Source organism: Topomyia yanbarensis, chromosome 3 (assembly GCF_030247195.1).
Source record: "Topomyia yanbarensis strain Yona2022 chromosome 3, ASM3024719v1, whole genome shotgun sequence".
NCBI classification, from domain to species: Eukaryota; Metazoa; Arthropoda; class Insecta; order Diptera; family Culicidae; genus Topomyia; species Topomyia yanbarensis.
In genome coordinates this window covers 388,485,676-388,508,430 of record NC_080672.1, presented here as the reverse complement: position 1 = coordinate 388,508,430, position 22,755 = coordinate 388,485,676, and the positions used below count along the sequence as shown (strand labels likewise).

Below are 22,755 nucleotides of genomic sequence, written 5' to 3'. Positions count from 1 at the left end.
TCGAGAAATTTGTTACGTAACAGGGGATTGGGAAATAGAGAAATTTGTGACAATTTGTTACATGGGGGGAGGGGGTGTCAATTTTGGGCGATTCTCGAAAATGGTCGAAAAGATAGAAGAGATGCTCTTGAGGCGACTTAGATTAGCTGATTCTTTTTCCCAATATATACGCGATGATTCTGTTTGCCTCCTCACTTTACTCCAAAACGAACAAAAACAGACCAAGTGACTGCCATGTACTGAAGACATGAGTTCGAAATTATTGGACTTATAGATTCAACCAGTCACACCATTTTAGTCGTTACAGTGCTTTAATACCCATTCCTCGCATTTAAATGAAATGAAGTGCCAATGAAAATGATATTGCGTTAAAATGACGCGAAAACAGAAACTGTTGTCTCGGTTATATCGTTCTCAGTAATTTGAAATATACCTTTTGCCTAGTACGCTTGAATGTGATGCCTAGTTTTATACTAAGAATACAGAGCGCACAGACCTAATACAAAAATTCAAATTGGGACCGGTTCAAAAACTTGACATTTCAAATTAAAATGGAGTTGCCAATATCGAGTTACATCTGAGTTTTGTTAAACTCACCGTTCACTTTTGAAAAGTTTTAGTGCTCAGTCGTACATAAAACTTCTTCTTTTTTTAAATAATTCGTTTAGGGAACTCGGTTCAATGCTTTAGTCAATCGGATCAGTATATTTGCTACACTAAAAACTACTATTTGCAACAATAAAAAACAAACATTGTTCAGCAGATCTCGCGCAACCCCACAGCCATTGCACGTGGATATCTGTTTACGAGGCGGTGAAATATTGTTTTCTCGCCAACTGCGTATAAGGGGTCGTTTATATATCTCTCGCTATTGAAAACTTCCGTGTCATCATCGTGGTTGCTGTCTTCATGTTCGCGACATTTGATTTCTTTCTTGCTTGTTGTCTTTAATGGTGTGAATTTCCTCAATGATTGTACTGGCTGTAGATTTTGAGATACTCAATTATCTTCTTTGAATTATTTATACCATTTATAAGTTTTAGGATATTCAATCGCAAGCTTTAAAAATCATTTTTCTCGAAATGTACTAATTGGCGTTTGCCATAAGATAGCACAACAGCGACGAGATGGGATAATTTTTATGTAAATAAATACGTTTTGTTTTATCAGAAAATTTTATTACATTCTTTTCACAGTTTTTATCAAAAACACAAATCGTATTTCTACATTTACAACTACAATACAGTAATCCAGGTCAGAACAGCGGCTTTTTCTTTGAAAATGCTCATATATCCTACATACCTAAGCTGACCAACGCTGACGAAAAAATTCGTGCGCTATACGAACCGTGTGCCTGAACGTGGTGAACGATTACGCTTCGTTGCTTAATGGTGTACGGATCTTTTCGTCAGAGTTGGTCTGCTTATACATACATACCCATGTTCCTAAGCCGCCTAAGCCCTTCTCGATCTTTATCCGGGCTAAAGGCATTATTTTTTTAAAATTTATTGGAAATGTCTTGAGTTCTGACTGAAAGATATTCGACCGTGACGGAAATATCGAATTTTTTCCAGTTATGCTTAGGATAATGAAAATAGTCTGAATAAGACAAATGTTATTGCTGGCTACGGGCCTTTTACGAAGGAGTACAGAGTATATGTACCTGCTAACCAGGTTGAAATGAGTGGGGTCGACTCCAATTCGAGTTTTAATTATGCGGATCTGCTGACTCGCAGGGTTGGAGGTATTAAAGACCTCAGTGAATATACTGGACTACAAACGATTGTATTCAGCAAAGGGAATAGATAGGTTGTTACGCATTGTTCGAGGTGCGACATTTTCGTTAATTTTCTTCAAGATGGCTGGGCAATCCAGATGACATCGCAAAGTATCAGCAACGAGCAACAGCCCACAGTGGGACCAATCCAAAAAAGGTGGGACAAAACCTATTTGAGGCCTTAGATGTCAGTTTAGAACCAGCATTTCTTCTTAGGATATGTTCACAATAGTATTCTGCAACTTTTTAAATAGAAATTTTTTTGTTTGGACTAAAGTAGAGTACCCGAGAAAAAAAAAAATTTCAAAAAATTTTTTTAGAGGGTCGATGCCTTCGACAAAGTTGTAGAACATTATGTTTTGAATAACTTCTTCTAAGATACCACAGACATCAGACCTCATTTTTGAGGCAAAATTGTTGTTTTTTGTAAATATGACTAAAAATCAGTTTTTCGACTTTTCCATGCCAAAAACCTCAGTTGATTAATTCAATATGTTCTACAAACTTGCAGGTATCACTAAAATACAACTTTTTGTTGAAGGAACTAATAACGTAAAAACAATTTTTTGGCTTCTAAAACTATTTTTCATATAAATTTGCTCTATTTTCATCAAAGATTTCTGTTTTTTTGGGCACTTTTGGGCAGCGAAACTTTGTCTATTCCGATACTCCATTATTCCTAGAATACATTTAATATTACATGGAAACAGGATATAGTTTGAAGCATTGCGCGGGTGACCATTCATGTACGACAGTTTATAACATAAAATGTGTTTATATTATTTTTAATTTATATACATTATTAGCTATTCCCAAAATATTCATTTTACACGTACTTACAAGCATGTAGAACATATTGAGTTGATCAATTGCGGTTACAACATGTAAAAGTTAAGCAAAATACAAATTTTGTAATTAAACTACCAAAGAACAACGATTTCGGCTTAAAAAATAAATCGACTGTATGTGTAAGGTACTTTCAACAAAAATATTCGAAATTGAACATTATACAACTTTGCTCAACCATCTAAAAAAATAGAAATGTTTGAATTATATTGTGAATGTTTTTTTTCCAAAGACGCCAAGGTTCTATAATATCTAAAGCCTCAAATAGGTATTGTTCAACTTTTATGAATTTGTAGAACTAACCTTATTGGTTAAACTAAAGTAGAAATCCCGGACTAAAAAAATCAAATTTTGTTGAAATGGTTCAGATCTTCAGCAAAGTAGCCAAATATTGTGTTTGGAGCAATTTTGTTGAAAATACCATATACATACTGTAGATTTATTTTTTTAGCCGCAATCGTTGTTCTTTGGCAGTTTAACTTCAAAATTTATATTTTTTCACTTTTCCATATTGTAAACGTAATTCATTATCTCAATATGTTCTATATGCTGGTAGGTGCGTGCGAATTATAAGATTTTGGGAATAGCTAATAATGTATATAAATTAAAAATAATATGAACACATTTTATGTTATAAACTGTCGTACATGAATGGTAACCCAAACAAAGCGTCCAACTATATCCTGTTTCCATGTAATATTAAATGTATTCTAGGAATAATATAGTATCGGAATAGCCAAAGTTTGGCTGCACAAAAGTGCACAAAAAAACGAAAATCTTTGATGAAAATAGAGCAAATTTTTATGAAAAATAGTTTTAGAAGCCAAAAAATTGATTTTACGTTATTAGTTCCTTAAACAAAAAGTTGTATTTTAGTGATACCAGCAAGTTTATAGAAAGTATTAAATCAATCAGTTGAAGTGTTTAGCATGAAAAGGTCGAAAAACTGATTTTTCGGTCATATTTACAAAAAACAACAATTTTGCCTCAAAAATGAGGTCTGATGTCTGTGATACCTTAGAAGAAGTTATTCAAAACATAATGTTCTACAATTTTGTCGAAGACATCGACCCTCTAAAAAAATTTCTTGAAAATTTTTTTTTGCTCGGGTACTCTACTTTAGTCCAACCAAAAAATTTTCCTTTTAAAAAGTTGCAGAATAATATTTTGAATATATCTTACAAAGAAATGCTGACTCTAAAATGACATCTAAGGCCTCAAATAGGTTTTGTCCCATCTTTTTAGGATTGGTCCCACTGTGCAGTCCTTGCTGTATTCCTTCGAACAAGCAAAGGTTCCAAACTAATCAGCTGGCACCGGCTTTCGTTACTTGGCAGACGGACGGGATCTCTCCACGGGAACCTACGAAGCGCAAAACGTAAAAAGCGTCGTTGCAAGGACCCGGTTCTCCCAGCACCGTTGTTATAGTTTAGGCTACAAATTTCGCTGCAGTACTCCAGGATTGACCGCAACAAAGAGCAGTACCGCGCTTTGAGACAATAAATGTCCGTATTTTTTTCGCTATTCTGAAAATGTATCCCAGCATTCGAGATGCTTTGCTAACTGTATAGGAGACGTGCTGTTTAAACGTAAGTGGCGAGTCTAGTATCACTCCTAGATCCTTCACCTGACTAGCGCGTTCAATTTCGGTATCCAGTAGACGGTAGTTAAAACAAACCGGTTCATTTTTTCGTGAGAACGATATCACCGAGCACTTTTTTGGATTTACACACATACGTGTCGTGAACGTGTCTGATAATATGGCAAACACGTCCTTTCTCCTTCAATTTAGTTCACAGAATGAATCATTTCCTCTCATTCCTCTTTTTTTTTCTGAACGCATAAGTCCATCGACATCTATCATCTTCCGGTGAAGATATTGCGTTTGTGTATTTATAAACGCAGAAACGCACGTTTTCCTAACTCGAATTAGTTCGATCTTACAGTGTATGGTTTGGGAAAGCCGTGCGCATTTTTGATACCGTTGTAAGGTTCCATTTTGGCTGTTGTTGGTTTTCTAAATGTCAATCTTATTTTCACTGTCTCTGTTCACATATTTACTACATCCTTTCTCACCTCCATTCTTTTATGGAGTACTTTACCATCTGTATCTGTATTAGTGTGCTGAACGATTTGTTTTGTTCCACCTGTCGTAATGTTCTAATAAATGGAAGAAAACAAATTGAAAAATAGCTTTCAGGCCAGATAATCTTCATGATGGAACCTGACCAACTAATAATGCACGTCTCTGTCGTGAATTTCGGAAAGTCGGCTAGCTAGTCTCCGAAATAAGTTTGACAGTGACAGAGCATTTTCACACCATTGTATATACTTTAGGTTGGCCATTTTCAATGTTTTAATTGACTGACAATATGACAGCTGGAGGAAAACAAACCTGAGTAAACATACGAGAGCAGCGTAATCTGATTTTTTTTTTGCTTTAGTTTTATTATTACTAATTATTAGTACGACTTTTAATACCTTCACTAAATGTTTTAATTTTCTTTCTTAACCCTTGATATTACATTTTACGCCAGCCTAACCTCGCAAAGTGAACCTGATAAACTTCGTTTGAAAATTTTCGCTTTTAATTACAGTAAGTCGGATGGGACTCTAACAGCAAAGAACTTATATTAATTTCTCATAGCTGGTATCGCTGGACAACATAAAGGGCATTTTGAAAATTAAAATCGATTTTGCTACATCGATCTTTTTAATCAGAAAAAATTAATGTCAAACATCGATGCCATTTTGCCATAAAATCGATTTCACTAAGCCGATTTCATCGAGGTATTGCCCTTCCTATGATCATTCTCAGGGATAGACCGTTCCAACATCAAATTATGGTCTTGTCAAATTTTGGTCTTGTCAAACTGCAAGACGTGAAAACCCAAGATGGTACCAGATAAGGTATAGGCATACGTAAAGCAAGAGTTTTGGTTTTACGATTGGCAAGATCGACATTGCGTAAATACTGATTCACTTCTCAAAAAAAGAGGTTGATAAAACCGAAATTAATTAAAACAATGTTTTGAATATAGAAACTGGTGCTTTCAGCCTCTCAAAGCGTTTGCCACCAAAAATATTATTGTACACACATGCATACACCTTATGCAGATTATCTTGAATCTGTTTTGCTTTTGTCAAATCTGCCACTCTTCTTATTCTTGTCCGGGCACGCTCGTTTTCCCTTTGGGGCAGACCCTCGGATTTCAATGAATCAATACAATCGATGTTGTCAAACATTGAACGGAAAAAAGATCGAATGAAAAAAATCGATTTTGCTATAAAATCGATTTTGAAAAAAAAAATCGCATCGGCATCGCCCAATACTAATTGGTGAAATTGGTGAAATTAATAACCAGATCATGTCATTGACTTTAAAGTTTATTTTTTTTCAATATCGTTTGGTATACAAAATTTTATGAAATAGAATGCGATGGAAATGTGGATTTAACAAAATAAGTGGTAAATATATTTGTCGTCAAATCTTGTTGGCCGAATAATTAATTCTTTCTTGCGCAATGTTCTAGCTTCAATGTTTGAACCAGCCCTCGGCGATTTTGAAGATCCCGTTTCTCGATCCACAGCTTCATTTGATGCTGGAATAAATGTATCATCGCTGGTTATGTTGGAACTATTGGCAGGAATTTCTTGTGCGGTTGAACTTGATTCATCCGATATTTCAACAGGTACTCGTTTGACCTCTTGGACGTTTCGTGCATACTGGATGCCTGTCTTACTCATCACCACCACTTTAGCTCCCTGTCTAGCTATAACTTGATATCGCTCCGGTGAAAAAGTGGAATCGGTTTTACTCTTTTTACTTTGAGCAAGTAATACTGTATCACCTACGTTTATGTCAGATTCCTTCGCCCCGCGAACAGAATCCGCGTGCTTTTTGCTGATTAATTTAGCCTCCGCGTCTCGTTCTCGCAGATCTGCGCGGTCTATTTCGTTCCCATTTAAGCTACTCCACAAGCTTGGGAAAGTTCCACGGAACTTCCACCCTACCATTAGTTCAAACGGAGTTACTCTGAGTCGCGAATGTGGAACTAGTGTATTGTGTTTATGCACGTATTCCTGTAGAGCGTATCGCCAATTTATGCCGTCCAATCTAGATGCTGAAATTGCTTTAATGATGCCTTGGTTTTGGCGTTCTACTGCTCCATTAGATTGTGGGGATAGTGGTATAGATTTTCGAACTTTGATCCCCTTGTCCTCCCAGAATTTCGTAAATGCTGCACTCTGGAAAGGTGGGCCGTTGTCGCTCTGTATTACGAGTGGACATCCCCACATTTGAAAAACTTCGGATAATGCTAAGTTTGTAGATTCTGCATCCATTGCCTTCATTTCGACAACCGAGAGATAGCGGGAGTATATATCGATCACGACTAAAAATTCTCCGTGTCCGCATTTGGGAATCGACAAAAAGTCGATCTGTATGAATTCCCACGGACCAGTTGGCATATCTCTATTTGCTAGTGGCAGAGGAGGATTACGTTTCGACAAAAGCGTACAAGTGTTACAGTTTTTTACGAACCGTGCTACATCTGAAGACATACGGGGCCACCAGAAAAACCCTCGCATGATGCGCTTCATAGCTACCTCTCCTACATGCCCTCCATGGGCAGATTTAAGTGCTTTTTCGCGGAGCAAATATGGTAGAATGACTCTGTCGTCCTTGCACACCAACGAACCAAGTACATGTAAGTGCTTTACTTGGGCCTCGAAACATCGTAGTTCGGTAGGCCAGTTATTTGATATCAAAGCCTGCCGCACTAGCTGAAGTTCGCTGTCCTTTTCTGAATGAGACTCGATTTCACTCCACGTAATCTCCATACAACCGGAGTCCAATGCATACAAGAAATGGTTCTCTTCATCTTCCTTGAATGGTTGAGCTTGTTGTGCTGCAGGTATGAGTCTAGATAGAACATCGGCCACATTCTGGTTACCTGGAACACGTTGAATGCTATAATCGTATGGCTGAAGACGCAATGCCCAACCTTCTGCTCGTGAGACGGCTCGTTTTCCTAGGCGATGGTTGTTATTGAAAATGTACTGATTTGCCTCGGCATCGGTTCTGATTGTAAATGTTCGGGTTAGCAGGTAGTATGAAAACCTTTCTACACCCCAGACAACTGCAAGAGCCTCCTTCTGTGTCTGGGGGTATCGTTGTTCAGCTGCAGTAAGTACTTTTGAAGCACACGCTATAATTCTTGGGATTTCATTTTCGTTAAACTGAGTCAGTACAGCCCCAAGTCCAACGGGCGATGCATCGACGAACAACTCAATGCGGTCCGTTGGGCTATAATATCCTAAACGCTTTATTGAATCAAGAGCTGTTTCTCGAAAAAAGTTGAACTCCGCTTCTTCGTTGTCCGTCCAGTAGTATTTTTCCGAATTGGCCAATAAGCGGAGATATTCTGTTTTCGTGGCTCGATGCACGATGAACTTATCGATAAATGTGATCAAACCTAAAAAACTTTTGACCTCCAAGCAATTTTCAGGCCTTCTGAAATTACTAATAGCAGTGATTTTTTCATCTTCAATCTGCCAGCCTTCGGGTGTTAAGGTAAATCCAATGTACTTGACGGATTGAGAACTGAAAACACATTTGCTCTCGTTTATTTTTACGTTATGGTTATCCAAGCGTGCCCGTACTTCCGCCAAATTTTCGTCGTGTTCAGCCTTCGTTTTACCGAATACAAGTATGTCATCTAAGTAATTTTTACAGCCTTTGCAACCTCCTAAAACTTTTCTTTGTAGAGTTTCTTGGAATATGTCTGGCGCGTTGCATAAACCAAATGGAAGCCGAACACACCTAAACATTCCATATTCTGTGAAGAAATTAGTAAGGTGTCTCGAGTCCTCATCCAGTTCTATATGAAAAAATGCGTTTTCCAAGTCAATCGTCGAGAACCACTGAGCTCCATCTAATTCGGCTAGAATCCTTTCCAAAGTTGGCATTGAAAATGGCGTACGATGTATGTATTGGTTTGGACCCCTCAAATCAATAACCATTCTGATGTCATCTTTTCCTTTGGGTACCACCAACATGGAAGAACAGAATGACGTATCCATACCGTCCTTCACAGGTTCGATGATATTTGCCACAACAAGGGCCTGTAACCGTTCTTCCACCAGAGGTTTCACTGCCAACGGAATGTTCAGAAATATGTTTCTGCACGGTGGTTTGGTTTTATCATAATATATCTTTACAGGGGGAACGTTAAATTTTGGAAATATCCCACTTATTCCAATCGACGCGACCTCCCCAGCATATAATTGTTGATCTTCCCAATTATCATGCTGAATAGGTACTTTTAGACCCAATAATAAGACGCTGTATCTTGTGGCAGTGGATCTGCTCAGGAGTGCTCGTACCTCATTGACAACATAGAACTTCTCAAGAAATGTGGGTCGATCGTTCGATATGTACAACTTTGCATCAAATGTTGCTATTACTGCAATTTCACCGCTAGCGTATGCTTTAAGCGGTCTATCGGCTTTGTATTGAATGTTCAACAAACCACTGCTATATCTTGAATCATTAATTAGTTTACGAAACATATCTTTGGTGAACGTGTTCACTTGTGCCCCTGAATCGATCAAGAAAATGCATCGCATTCCCGCAACTTCAGCTATAATAGTTCCATCCATATTTCTCGGTTCTGAAGATGGAGTCTGAACCTAAATGCATAAGAACAAACTTTAAAGAATCAATTTGCCTAAAGCATATATTGTTACTCACTCGTCCGACTGGATGGAAACTGATATCGGTCTTTATCTTCGGATCGTAGCTAGCAGCATTTGTAACATTACTCTTTGGACAAATAGAAGAATCGACACACGCATTTGCATCTGAGTCAGTCTCTGTTCGAATCTTCGGATAAATTTGATTGCATAGCATGCGTGCTTCTCGTTGGTCAATATTAATTTGTACCTGTATAGTATTCAAGCATTACTTCGATTGAAACATGTTTTTTTTTTTTTTTTTTAATAATGAATCCAGCCTCTATTTATTTCTCTCAAAATAATATATTTAAATTCATGGTTTATATTAACTCGATACATTGTATCGCAATATTAATTAATAAGTACTTCACTCACATTTTCCTCAACTTCGTGATTGGTTTCTTCCTTCTCGATAGCAGCTATCTTCGGAATAGATTCCAGTTGGTCATCTGATGTACGTTTTGGTGTCGGAATTGATTCCTGAGCGCGGCATGCACGTCGGATATGTCCCATTCGACCGCAGTTGTTGCACGTTTTGTCCCTGGCGTTACAAACGTCTGCTGTGTGGAACACGCTATTACATCGCCAACATTTCATAGCGCGGGAAGGACGGATAGACCCCGAGTTCCTGTTAACCCATCTGCCTTGCGGAGACCGTCGATCTCTTGACATTGGAGCACTGCGATAATTGTGTCTGCGCATTTCATACGGTTCTGGAAATCGTCGGCGGTTCACTTGCCTTGAATCAGTGACATACGCGACTTGTGTTTGTTCATTTTTGCCATGTTTTCTCATAACAAATTCTTCATTCAGCCTTATAGCTTCGATTTCACGTACTTTATCTACGAGATCTGTAAAGCATCCCTTGCGGCTGAGCATTTTTAATGCCGCTGTTCTTACATCCCTGTTTCTAGCGTGTTCGGCAACCGTGGCAACTATTTCTTCGAATTCCTTCGTTTCGTCAAACTCACAAAGGCGAGCAGTAGAACCAACTCTAGTGATAAACGTCAGGTCAGACTCAATTGGCTTCTGACTCATTAGTGCTAGTTTGCGTCTCATCAACATTACATCGGAGCCTGATCCGAAGTAGGATTTGAGCCTGTGCATAGCATTTGAAAAGGGTTTGATGTCCGGGTCCGGATCATCTGCTTGTGATTTTGTGTTCCGGAATAACTCTAGCAGGCGAGCCCCGGCTTTCACTTTAAACACCGTAAATTTCGTAAACTCGTCATCTATTCCCGCCAACTTCATGCAATCGATAAGCAAATCCTTCCATGACTCGAATGACTGTCTATGTATATCATCATCATCATCAATAGGTTTGCATTCCGGTACGTTGATGGATGCAACGGAAAGCTGGTTCATGGATGACAAAAATCGTGACTCATCCAAACTCGGTGGGGTGGGTACGTGCTGTGTACTGCAGAGTCTATTTCCATAATCAAAATCAATTGCGGCGTTATCAACAGGATTGATATTTGCCGCCGATGAGACATTTAATCCTGCGAGAAGTTCCGCGTTTTGCATACGACTCTTTTCCAATTCGTCCAAGAGCAATGCATTCCTAGCCTTTTCTTCTGCTAGTTCTCTAGACAACAAATTCTTCTTAGCTTTTTTCTTAGTCTTGCTTTCCCCCAACGACTTATCTAAAATGAACGAGAAAAGAAAACACGAGATGTTCATGGCGCTCATCTTCTTCTTTTTTTTTATTTTGCGCGTGGGTCGAGACCTTTCGCTCGACCAAGCAATTTCGGTTTACACTTTTTTTTTTGTTACTTGTGCTTCAAGACCACTCGCTCGAGTAGCAAATGAGAAGAGACCTATCGCTCTTGCTCCAATTTATATTCTCGTGATCCGAGACCTCTCGCTCAGAACCAATTGTGGGCTCAACCTCACATTTATTTTATTTCCGAATATTGCATTATATGCGGTTCGTATTGCAACGCTCGGCCAATATACTTCTTCGTATATTCCAATAAGCAAAAGCTTTTCCAATTGCTATTTATACTTACCGACCAACTGCGCCATGTCGTGAACGTGTCTGATAATATGGCAAACACGTCCTTTCTCCTTCAATTTAGTTCACAGAATGAATCATTTCCTCTCATTCCTCTTTTTTTTTTCTGAACGCATAAGTCCATCGACATCTATCATCTTCCGGTGAAGATATTGCGTTTGTGTATTTATAAACGCAGAAACGCATGTTTTCCTAACTCGAATTAGTTCGATCTTACAGTGTATGGTTTGGGAAAGCCGTGCGCATTTTTGATACCGTTGTAAGGTTCCATTTTGGCTGTTGTTGGTTTTCTAAATGTCAATCTTATTTTCACTGTCTCTGTTCACATATTTACTACAATACGGTTCGTGTTACACCAGTCAGCGAAGGTTTCAAACTGTCGTTGGAGTAATCTATAATCTTCAGTAGCGCGGATGAGAAGAAACATCTTGAGATCGTCTGCGAAGGACTGGTGTGGAATTTTCAGAGCTAGATGAACGTCGTTGAAGTAAAGCAGAAACATCAGCGGTCCCAAGTGGCTTCCCTGGGGTACTCCTGCCGTAGAAGTAAATTTGGGTGCCTGACAATCTCCAATGACAACCACTATTTCTCGACCTGAAAGGTAGGATCGGAACAACTGCAACAGACTACTGTTAATTCCAAATCTCTCCATTTTAGCGATTGTTATGTCATTGTTCACTTTATCAAAAGCGGCACATCGGTTTGAGCGCGACATTCCATACTCTCTGTTATGTAGGATGTTAGGCAAAGCAGATTAGCCGTTGTCGAACGTCCAGACGTAAAGCCGTGTTGATCGTCACTTAGGTACTGCTTGCAGTGAGCCTGCAGAGGTTCCATAATCACCAGCTCGAACAACTTCGAGACAGCACTCAATGAAGTGATTCCCCGGTAATTATTGACGTCTCGCTTATTACCTTTTTTGTGGACTGGGAACATATTCGCGGACTTCCAACAGTCATGGAAAGATACCACTGGCAATAGATGCTCTAAAGAGACGAAGAAGTGGAGTCGCTGAAACGTCGATGTTCCTTTTCAAACGGGAAGCCGTCGGGTCCCGGATTGAAAGACGATTTTAACTGAGAACAAGCTCTGGTAATAATCGTTTCATTGACATCGATAGCGCTTACAGTTTGGCTCACAACCGAAACTTGACTAACAGCGACTTCAATTTCATCTACTGTTAAGACCTCATCTGTGAACACATTCGCGAATTTCGCATTCACATATTCCCAGAATATTTTGGGTGCGATTTGAGATTACGCTGAAGGTTTTGCTGATATCGAAAGAAACAATCCTGACTAGCTCGTTTATGAGCATGGTTGAGACTGACGTAATAGTTTCTAAGAGGGAGTTGTGCGATACTTGGTAAACCTCCGCAGAGCAGCTCTCTTAATGAACTTCAGCCGTCGTGTCGGGCTCGTTTGCCAAGGAGGGCCGATTTGTTGATGATGAACTATCTTCGGGACGTGCCTGTCAATAACATAACCCAAAACGTTGGAAAATTTTTGAACTGCCGTATCAACGACTTTGGGGTCCAGAATACGATTATATCAAAACTGTTATCGAAGACTGCAAGGCGATATTCCTCAACGGTTGAATTGATACCACCAACGTTTTGGTAGTATAGTAGCAGCTTGTCTCATCGTTATCCAAGGCTGGAAATCGAAGAGTTTTGAGGCAAAAAAGAGCTCACAGATGCTTTATACTTGCCTGCTGTAGGTTTGCGGAAGACCGCTCGTCCCAACTCCACCACAGGACCGGAACGGCTGTTGGTCGCTGGCTGGAGGGGCTCGACTGTGATGGGTGGGGACTAAGGGCTTCCTCAGGACTAGTGGCAAGTGTGCGTCCCGTTGACCGGGAAAATGGGAAACCGAGGGTTGTACTCGATGTAGTTGGGCTAGGTACCACTCCTGAACGGCTGCGGGTCGCTTGCATGAAAGGTGGCGTCTGATACCGATAAGAACTTTGCGCAATTGACCGAGAGCTGAAATCGAAGAACATTTCGGTGCTAGAAGGTTTCGAAATAGAGGGATACTTACCGCAGTATGAAGCTTGGAAGACCCTTTTTCCTCTTCCGCACACAGGACCGGAACGACTGGTGAACGCTGGCGGCAGTATGGCGGAGAGAGCGAGGACTTCCATAGTACAAGCGGCGGTGTATCCTGCAGTCCGGTGTAACCTATTGACGAAATCTATCCTGTCACTGCTGGTCGAAGTTGAATTCGCGAACCAGCACTCCAGTTGGCCAAGTAGACGCTCTGAGGGCCACGTCCTTCAGTTCACTCGGAAGCTCGATTAGGAAGGAAACAAAATTGAGCTTTGTCAGATCAGCATCCTTCTTAACCAACAAGATTGCTTTGGGTGTATTGCTTATTCCCAGGCATTCTTGGGTCATGATATCAACCACTGTATGGCTGGGATCAAGGCGGTTGAGGTAGACCCAGAACTGTTCCCGCTCAACAGCAACTGTTCTGATATCCCGCTGAATTTCTCGAGTACCACAGACAGCGGCTGGCAGTGGCACGAGTTTTAGCGTAATTCTCGCGACTTATTTTTGGAGTAGGTAGATCCCTTGGAAGACGCTTGATAGACAGCCTCCTTTGAGCTACAGAACCAGAAATAGCCGGAAAATGTGTCTCAATGTAGTTGGAGAGATTAAACACGACTGCGTTCAGGTTATCTACTGCCTCGCACAATTTTTTGGCGTCCACGCTGGAAGCAGCGGAATCGGTTTGCTCCATCCACTTGTTGAAACTGCAAGCACAATTGTCGCACAGCCAGTACAAGTTCTTATTAAATCCAAACAACAAGTCCAGAGCAGATCACTGCATACCAGGAATGCAAGAGCGGTGAAAAACCGATCCACAATTGCCACGACATGTAAATTTCTCGATCCCATTAATAGGAGAGTCACATGTTTTGCAAGCAGAATTCATTGCTACTTTATATCCGCCTTTTTGACGTGTGGGAAGCACTTTTCGCTACTCGCCTGCGCTGGGGGTGATGTAAACAAAATCACGAGATAAATGAAGAATAACTACAGAAAATCTTTGGTTTTTAGCTTCAAATACACAAACCAACACAAAACTATGCAGGAGATTGGCACGGTGAACAAATATTTTCGACTACAACGGTAATTTGATGAGTAACTGTTATTCGCACAAATAAAACACAACGAAAATTCAAAACAGTACAGCACGTCTGCTTCGTACACTGTTAAAAAATAACAAAAAAGGAGTCCAGAGAACAACAACAGTAACCTAACCAATAATTCGAATGTAACGCCATGCAGGGTTGATGTACCAATAGTCGCATACTTAAGGAAAACATTTTTGGGGTTATGTTCGGCTTCCAGTAGGGCATTGCAAAAAAAAATTTTTTTTTTTGGAATTCTCAAAGGCCCTCCCTCTTATATTGTGACAAATGTCAAAGTAAGCTCAGATGCCAAATTTCACATCATTTGGACAATTCTAGACCCCCGCCCACTTCGCTTGAAATTTTTTGAAATTGGTAGTATGGGAAAATATGGAGGAAAAGTACATCAAATGCTATAACTTTTGAATTAGCAATCAGAAAATTACAATTTATACCTCTTTTGAAAGGAAATAATCTTTTTTTTATTCATTTTGTTTATTTGATAGGCACAAATGCGTTAGCTTGGCGGTGCCAAATGCTTATGTTTTTACATTTTGGATATCTTAAAACTAGGAGGTTACAATGTTGTAATATTTTTTTTACAAAGGAAAAAAAAAAGTTTACAGCTATCTTAAGACTAGAAATAAGATTCAATATACAAGAGAGGGCCAAAAGAGGGAAATAATCTTAGTATTTGAATGAATATATAATTGTTTCTAGTAAAATACGGTAAAGTGGGGTACTGGGTCATTTTGGCCCAAAATCCCATATTTTTAATGATTTTTCTGCTCCGTGACGCAAATCATACATATTTTGTAGTTTTTCTAATGTGAAAAAATCTGAGAAATCAAACGGAATCCTTTTGACCTTAGTTCGAATACGAGAAGTTGGTGTTAAATGGCTTTTTGTCATTTATATTAAATTTTATCATTTTCTCATACATATATCTCTATTATTCTTCAATCAATTTTCATAAAATGTAACTTGTTGAACGTGTAAAATTCTGAGGAATAAAACAAAAATAAAAAGGTTAGAGTTAAAATTCAGAAACATCAAACATTTTGATATTTACTCTACAAATTTAATTTTTTCATTATTTGTCCTAATACCTAACTTCCCCTATTTTTCCAGGAATGAAAGTTTTCTCATGTGATCCCTAAGCATATTTTACCCTAAAAGTAGTAAATCAAATAAGAATTTTGTTGTTAAATGGAGTTAATATGTGCGATTTTATGATAAAAATGTGAAATCGACACTATATGTCAGATATTTTCATGTTCCTGAATTTTACCGGTAACGAATCTATTCTTGTTATAGTCCTAAGGATTTTCTACGTTCAACAAGGTATAGTTTATGAAAATTGAGTGAAGAATAATAGAGATATATGCATGAGAAAATGATGAAGTTTAATATGAATGACAAAAGGCCATTTAACCCCAACTTCTCGTGTTTGGACAAAGGTCAAAAAGGCTCCGATCGATTTTTGAGATTTTTTCACATTAGAAAAACTACAAAATATGTATGATTTGCATCACGGAGCAGAACAATCATTAAAAATATGGGATTTTGGGGCCAAAATGACCCAGTATCCCACTTTCCTTATTTTCCTAGAAACAAAAATATCTCCATTCAAATACTAAGACTATTTCCTATCAAAAGAGGTATAAATTGTAATTTTCTGATTGCTACTTCAAAAGTTATAGCATTTAATGTATTTTTCCTCCATATTTTCCCATACTACCAATTTCAAAAAATTTCAAGCGAAGTGGGCGGGGGTCTAAAATTGTCCAAGTGATGTGAAATTTGGCATCTGAGCTTACTTTGATATTTGTCACAATATGAGAGGAGATACCTTTGAGAATTCAAAAAAAAAATTTGCGATGCCCTAGCTTCCAGTCTCAAAAATATTTAATAAATGTAATATTTAATTTTCATCTGACGTTTCGGCAGCATGTATTGCGCCTTTCTCAAGAAATTAAGCTAGTTACCGTGTTTTCGTCAAACACACTTTCGTATATTGGTGCAATAGTCATATTTAGCTGATTTCTTCGTTAAGGACCGTTTTCGGATAATTACTAAACCGCCACGTACGTGAGTCAGTGGCAATACGCAAAAACAGTTAAATATGACCCCGAAGGCACCCGGGTAAATTTTAATATTGTCCTAGCAATATGTGTATCAAAACTCTTCAAATTGTCTCCGAAGTCTGTTATTTATTGTTACAGGACCCTATGGCAATTTGAAAAAGGAATTGGAATGAATTGGCCACTCACGGCCCCAAGGGAAGCTGCTCCGGAATGTCCGTTTCGGGTTCAAATCACCAAATAGTTCCAAAACCATGAGATATAGCCTACTGATGCAATTCCAAGAATTGCATATTGCCAGTATTCCATTGACATTCACAAATAGTATCCCAGCACTGGAACATGCTTCCGGAAATCCGGATTCCCGAAAACCAAATGAAGTAATCTGATTCACTATTACCAAGTCTAAAAGGGGATGAGTTCCCGAATCCAAAACACCGATAACTATTAAAATCGGTTGGAAATTACCTTAGTTATTGGCATTTCAGTTTTGTAGGTATCCCGGTACATGGGGTACATGGGAATTGAAACTTAAAGAGGTACCCAGGGTATCTTTCGAGTTGAAGGAATGGATCTTTTAAAATGCCGTTCTACTTTACTGAAAACTGAAGGATAAATTTGTCCCGAACAAAATTTCTGTCATTTCTCATCCATGATCCATTTCACTCAAACAAGACCATGCGTATTTCTAACGCACATTTATACCCTGTGGCTTAGTTCTCTAGTTGGTCAAATAAACGCTAAACAAACAGAGAAATTAGTTTGCTCAGTCCAAATAAATGTCAGCTCTATTAACATCATCTGACGGATGCATATTCTCTTAGAATGCCATGAAATCAACCAACATTTAACCCTTTCATGCCCACCTTTTTTCTAGTGCATGTAAGGTTTCAAAACTATTTTTGAAAACGGTGAGATCAAGAAACACGAAAAGTCTATTGTCAAAAATATAGGTGCTTCCATTGCAGTGCTAGAAGCTGCTCAATTTTTACCTTCCAATGCTCAATAAATTCTCCAAGAATATTTACAGTAGTCCAATTGCATGGAAAACGTAGCCAAAGACAGTCTAAATTGATAAGTTTTATCAGTTTTAAATAATATTGCACCATAATGAAGATATATGAAAAAATCATTTTTCGTTGTCAACGTAAACTGTCCCTGGCAGCACTGCTCCATCGGAATCGAGCCAGACAAATTAAAATAACTTCGCTTCTAGAGCTGATCCTTGTAACTGTTATTACTCAAATGAAAGGCAATAGTCACATTCTTTAGTCTTACTTGTTTTTGTGAGCAAATCTCGCCTCAATCAAAAGTTATAGCTATTTAAAAACGTTGTTGTCCACAAACAACATGGGCATGAATGGGTTAAAATGACGTAGGAAAAAATAAGTGCAATTTTAACAATAGTAAAATGAAAACTACAACTTATTTACAATAAAGTTACACCGAAAAATATATTACTCGCATAGCAAAGGTGACTCAATTTCAACGATAGCGCTATTGATGAATCACCTTTTAAAAATTGGTGATAAGAGACGCGTACGAGAATAGCTGACATTGTTTTGTTCTTAGCCTAAAGCATTTTTTCCGATATGTTTCGCAGTGGAATCTACCGATCTGTGTGAAAAGTTTGCCTTGAAAACAAAATTCATTTCACAATTCCCCACTCCCCCCTAACACAGTTTTCAATAAAATTTCACACTTCGAGAACCGCTCAGCCGAATAACTCTATAATAAAAAGCCAACGATAATCGTTCGTCGCAGTAAAAACCAGTATCAGAAAAAAAAAAGTTCATCTTGAGATATACATTACGGGGCCCTTCGTTCCAATCGATCCGGTATGGATGTCACGTGTACCAGACGCGTTATCGATACTTTCGCTTTGGACCAGTTTGTCAGCAGATCAGGAGCTTATAGTTTATCGTCATTTTGCTCGGAATGAGCCTCGCAACAGAAGAGAATAATATCAACCGACTAAAATCAAGAAGCACCGACTGTAGGCGCTTAATCCTGCGGCAAACGTTTTCATCGCTCAATAGAAAATATGCTTGCGAAAATGCTGCTCCGTGCCATTCGTCTCAATAAATTCCGCACGCTTACCCATGGGAGAGATTAAAATTCAACGTCGTGACCTTGTTGTGGAATTATGTACCAGCATCGCACCACTTTACTGGCTGTCACACAATAGAACAATAGTAGGTACGTGGGTGGTGTGATGGGTTCTTGTGTCTGTTTGATTGTCCTACCCACAAATATGAGCAGAAGAAAACCCACAACAAACGATTCAGTAGAACGATGTTAAGATTCCACTTCTTCGAAGCAATTAATCTTGATAAGATAGCAGTAGCAGCAGCAGCAGCAGCCCCACCACCGCATGAGTGAGCAAATCTTCGTCCTCCGCTTACTGCCGGGTACACCCCGGCACAACAACGGGGTTCGATTTGCCTGCCGCCCCTTTATACGAAGAGTGCTGGTGTGGGCGAACGGAAAGTGACGGCTGGGGATCAAGGGGAATTAAAATCTCTAGCACCAACACAGTGCTTTTAATTGAGCCCCCGGCGGGAATCTTCGCTGAAGGACCAGTCTGTCTAGATTATGTCACCTACTTACTTGTAGCTGCTGCTGCTGCTGCCAGAATGTTCCCTCCACCTTGTCAGTTTACAATATATTAAACAATGAACACAGTAAGGCACATACAGGTAGACCAACTATCTGTAAAGGGGGGATTTTACCGCTTAGAGCTGCCAACAATGAAGTTTAAGAAAGTAATAATGTCGGAGAAAATCAAAACAGTTTGAGATTGTCTTGCATGGACTAGGTGTCGGTCGAATGTGAAGGGGATATGTACATAATTCATTCTACCGTTAGGAAAACATCGACTAATGCTGCCGAGAAAGACATCTGTCAGAGATTAGCAACAGTCCATAGTTCGTCTGTAATCGTGTTCATAAGATTTAACGCAAAGCAACAAAGGTCGAACAGCCGTACATGGAAAACTCATGATGCAATATGCAAATTGTTACGAGTTATGGCATATTTGAAATGGTGAATTCCTTACAACGGCTTGTGTCCTGTATACTAATGCGCTATGCATTTGGTATATACAGGGGTCGGAAAATGCTCATCGATTCAGCTTCCGAACCAGCAACTGCGTGTGTGTGGGTGTCGGTTCCTGCACTGGAATGGAAACGGCGCTGCTGGAAAGCAACGGTATTATGATGCGGATTCCACATAGAAAGAACGAAGGAACGCAATTTTTGATCGGAAATTCCGACGTTTTTCATCGGTCTATGATGGCGTCGAAAGCGTTAACGTTCGGTTTCGCCCGCTGTCTCGATGGCAAGGGGAAATGGATTATAGAAGGCAGTTAAATGGAAACGAACCGAACTATCGATTAGGGTCAGTTCTCAACGTTTTATAATTTTTTCGCATATTATATCTCTTGTTTCACAATTCAATTCCTATTCACTGTGTCTCATCGGCATAAACAGAACTTCTGCTTGGACGGGACATCACGTTTGATCAGTCGTTCGATTGAAACACAAAGTGTGTTTTAGTTTTAAGGGATTTGCGTCAAGCCGGCGCTAATCTATTCCGACAAAAAGTTAGTGTCGGTTTCTGATGAGACGTAACCGACACGCACCCGTGTAACAATTCCTATTCGTTTTTCAATACTTATTATAAGCTAAGGGGGTCCTCTTATATAATTGTGCCAAAAATTACCTATTGTATGATAATTTTTTTTTGAAGAAGGCTCCAGCAAAAGGTTTTTTGAAAACCGACCTCATCTGCGGGCATGATACAGGTCGCAATTAGTCGTCTACAAGCAGCAAACCAGAACGATCTTGAAACGATTACATTCCGTAGAGGCGCCAACCAACCTAAAAAACATGAAAAAATTCAATATACAAACAAAATGACGGCCACTTGAAAATTAAGAATCGTTTTTTCGCATGATTTTTCCACTTTGGCCGGCTGTAAAAAATGATCGTTAATGATCAAAATATTACGATTTTGTAGGTTACAGCGCACGAGAATGTTGCCATCTTTTAGGCGAGGTTTAAAAACGAGAATGCCCGCAGATTCGAAAAATGTTGTTCCGAGAAAGCCGTTATTTTTGACACCTTTCACCTTAATAAACCTTAATCAACATTTTGCAGTATAGCGCACATGTCTAAGTCTTTTTACTGCTTCAAAAAAATAATTGAATATTACGTACTTTTTGCCACAATTATATAAGAGCTTAAGCTGAAATTAATCATTTTTCCATTATAAAGAGAACTGACAACACTGCTCAGGAAGCCGGGTTGCAATTTTTGAACTCCGTGTTTGTACTTAGTTTTTTCGGTTTGCTACGTGTTTCCGGTCTCCGTTCCTGTCCTAGGTGCTCGGGTCCCGTCCGTGGTTCCAATGACAAGTGAAGTTCTGGCGATATCCGTTTCCGTAATTTCTTTTTTCCGCCTCCGAAGAGTGACAGTGACAGGTATAAGCATTGCTCATTTTTGAGCTTGTTGGTAAACGTAACGGCAAAATGATGACGTCACAGTAGGTAGCTGAATCGGGTAAGGTATAGTCTGGTAGAATGGAATCATATTCATTCACATTGCGGCTGCGCTCGTGACACATGCATCAAATAATTCGATGTTGGCAAGCTCTCTGAACTGTCAAAGAGTGAGGTGTAGGTGCCTTGCACGAAATAACCTGTTCTACCTGTTCTTGACTAAAATTGTATTGGGCGATACCAAAAGTATCAGTGCTGGCATATGGATTTATCAAAAACGAAAGTATCACTACACCAGAAGTATCGGAAATAAAATGCTGATACCATTCTATTCGTCTGACTTCGTTTTAGATTAATTTGAGTCTGCGGATAGTGGTGTTACTTGTTACTTTTTCGTTCAAATGTTAGTATCAAAAAATATCGGAGTAGAAATCTCCACCTCAAAATATGTGCCTGCTGAAAATTGATTTAAGATCTCGATATGTTGGCTCCGGTTACTGATCCAACATCACCTAATACTAGGCCTCCCCAATAAACGACTGGGCCGGTTTGGCTAGATGCCGACAATCTGTGGGCTGTTGGAACTTTCTACTAGGCGCTTTAATGGATTATTTATTAGATAATCAGCAGTCAAACATGATGAAGTCAGTGTGCCACAACGCATTGAAACTTTAATTGAAGCGTTCTCAGCACAAGGTAATTATGGGCAACCGAAACCTTTGCTATACTAGCATCCCCCATCAAGAGTTTAGGGGGTCTTTGGGTGACTTTTTATCGGATTTAATTCGTGGATATTTTGGACCTTGATCCGTAGTTTTACATAAAAGTTCTTTCCAATACAATTAATAAGTATTTACAATAATATCATCACAAAATGGTGTAACCTACGACCTCACGGGGAACGAATATGCCGTGATCACACCGACTAGCATGCACAAATTCGCACCAACAAATCTTATATATTTGTACTCCATCCCATTCCTTTCCTCACTCCTGATCTATCTCCCTTACATCTATTTATCTACCACTTATTTATTATTCACGGGCCCGCGGATTTACTTCCGTGTCGGCAACATTCCCGTCGATCTTCTTCAAGCACCAAGCCAACTTCCTGGTGCGTGATGCTCGTTGACTGTCGAATCTTCCGTGGCTCTTCCATGCTTTGTAGCCTCGTTCCTCTTCTGGTTTACACTTGTTAGCCGGATCTTTTTCTCGAAGCTTCTCTCAGTAGCAGAGCACAATTCCCTTCGCGATGCTTTGTACTCGCGACGCGGCACGTTTTCACCTTTCTTTTGCACTCGCTAGCTCGTTTTCAACGAGGTCTGCAGGTTTCCCAATCGATTGTGCCGATGGACAAATCTGTCCGGCTCGAAAAACCGACTTTATGGTGCCAAATCGTTGGGAACTTGGTGCACTATTTCGCCACGAGCAAAGTGCTTGCTACCGCGATGGACGATCGAATTCAACTGACTGCTTTTGTGCCGTGATTTTGCTTCTGCTGCTGACGACATCCGGTGGAAGTTATTCAAGATGCCACTACTGATGCGTACGACGAGGGAATGGTGACTTGCCGTACAGTGTTGCCGAAATGTTCTTAATTTCTAATACTGATGATTCTGTTTGGCGCATCATTGACTTAATGTTAACAATAATACGT

The 22,755-nt window shown here is 39.4% G+C and overlaps 2 protein-coding genes across 5 annotated transcripts in view; one reads left to right on the top strand and one right to left on the bottom strand.

Moving 5' to 3' along the window:
• The window catches only part of LOC131689480 (zwei Ig domain protein zig-8), a 748,220-nt gene that overhangs the window by 251,669 nt on the left and 473,796 nt on the right, over positions 1 to 22,755 (top strand). The gene's annotated exons all lie outside the window — the stretch shown is intronic.
• Positions 9,677 to 11,466, bottom strand: LOC131689479 (uncharacterized). Its single transcript, XM_058974581.1, has 2 exons — positions 11,374 to 11,466; positions 9,677 to 11,007 (listed from the first exon to the last, which is right to left on the bottom strand). The coding sequence occupies exons 1-2, from the start codon at positions 11,387 to 11,389 to the stop codon at positions 9,713 to 9,715; spliced, it is 1,311 nt and encodes a 436-aa protein (XP_058830564.1). The 5' UTR covers positions 11,390 to 11,466; the 3' UTR covers positions 9,677 to 9,712.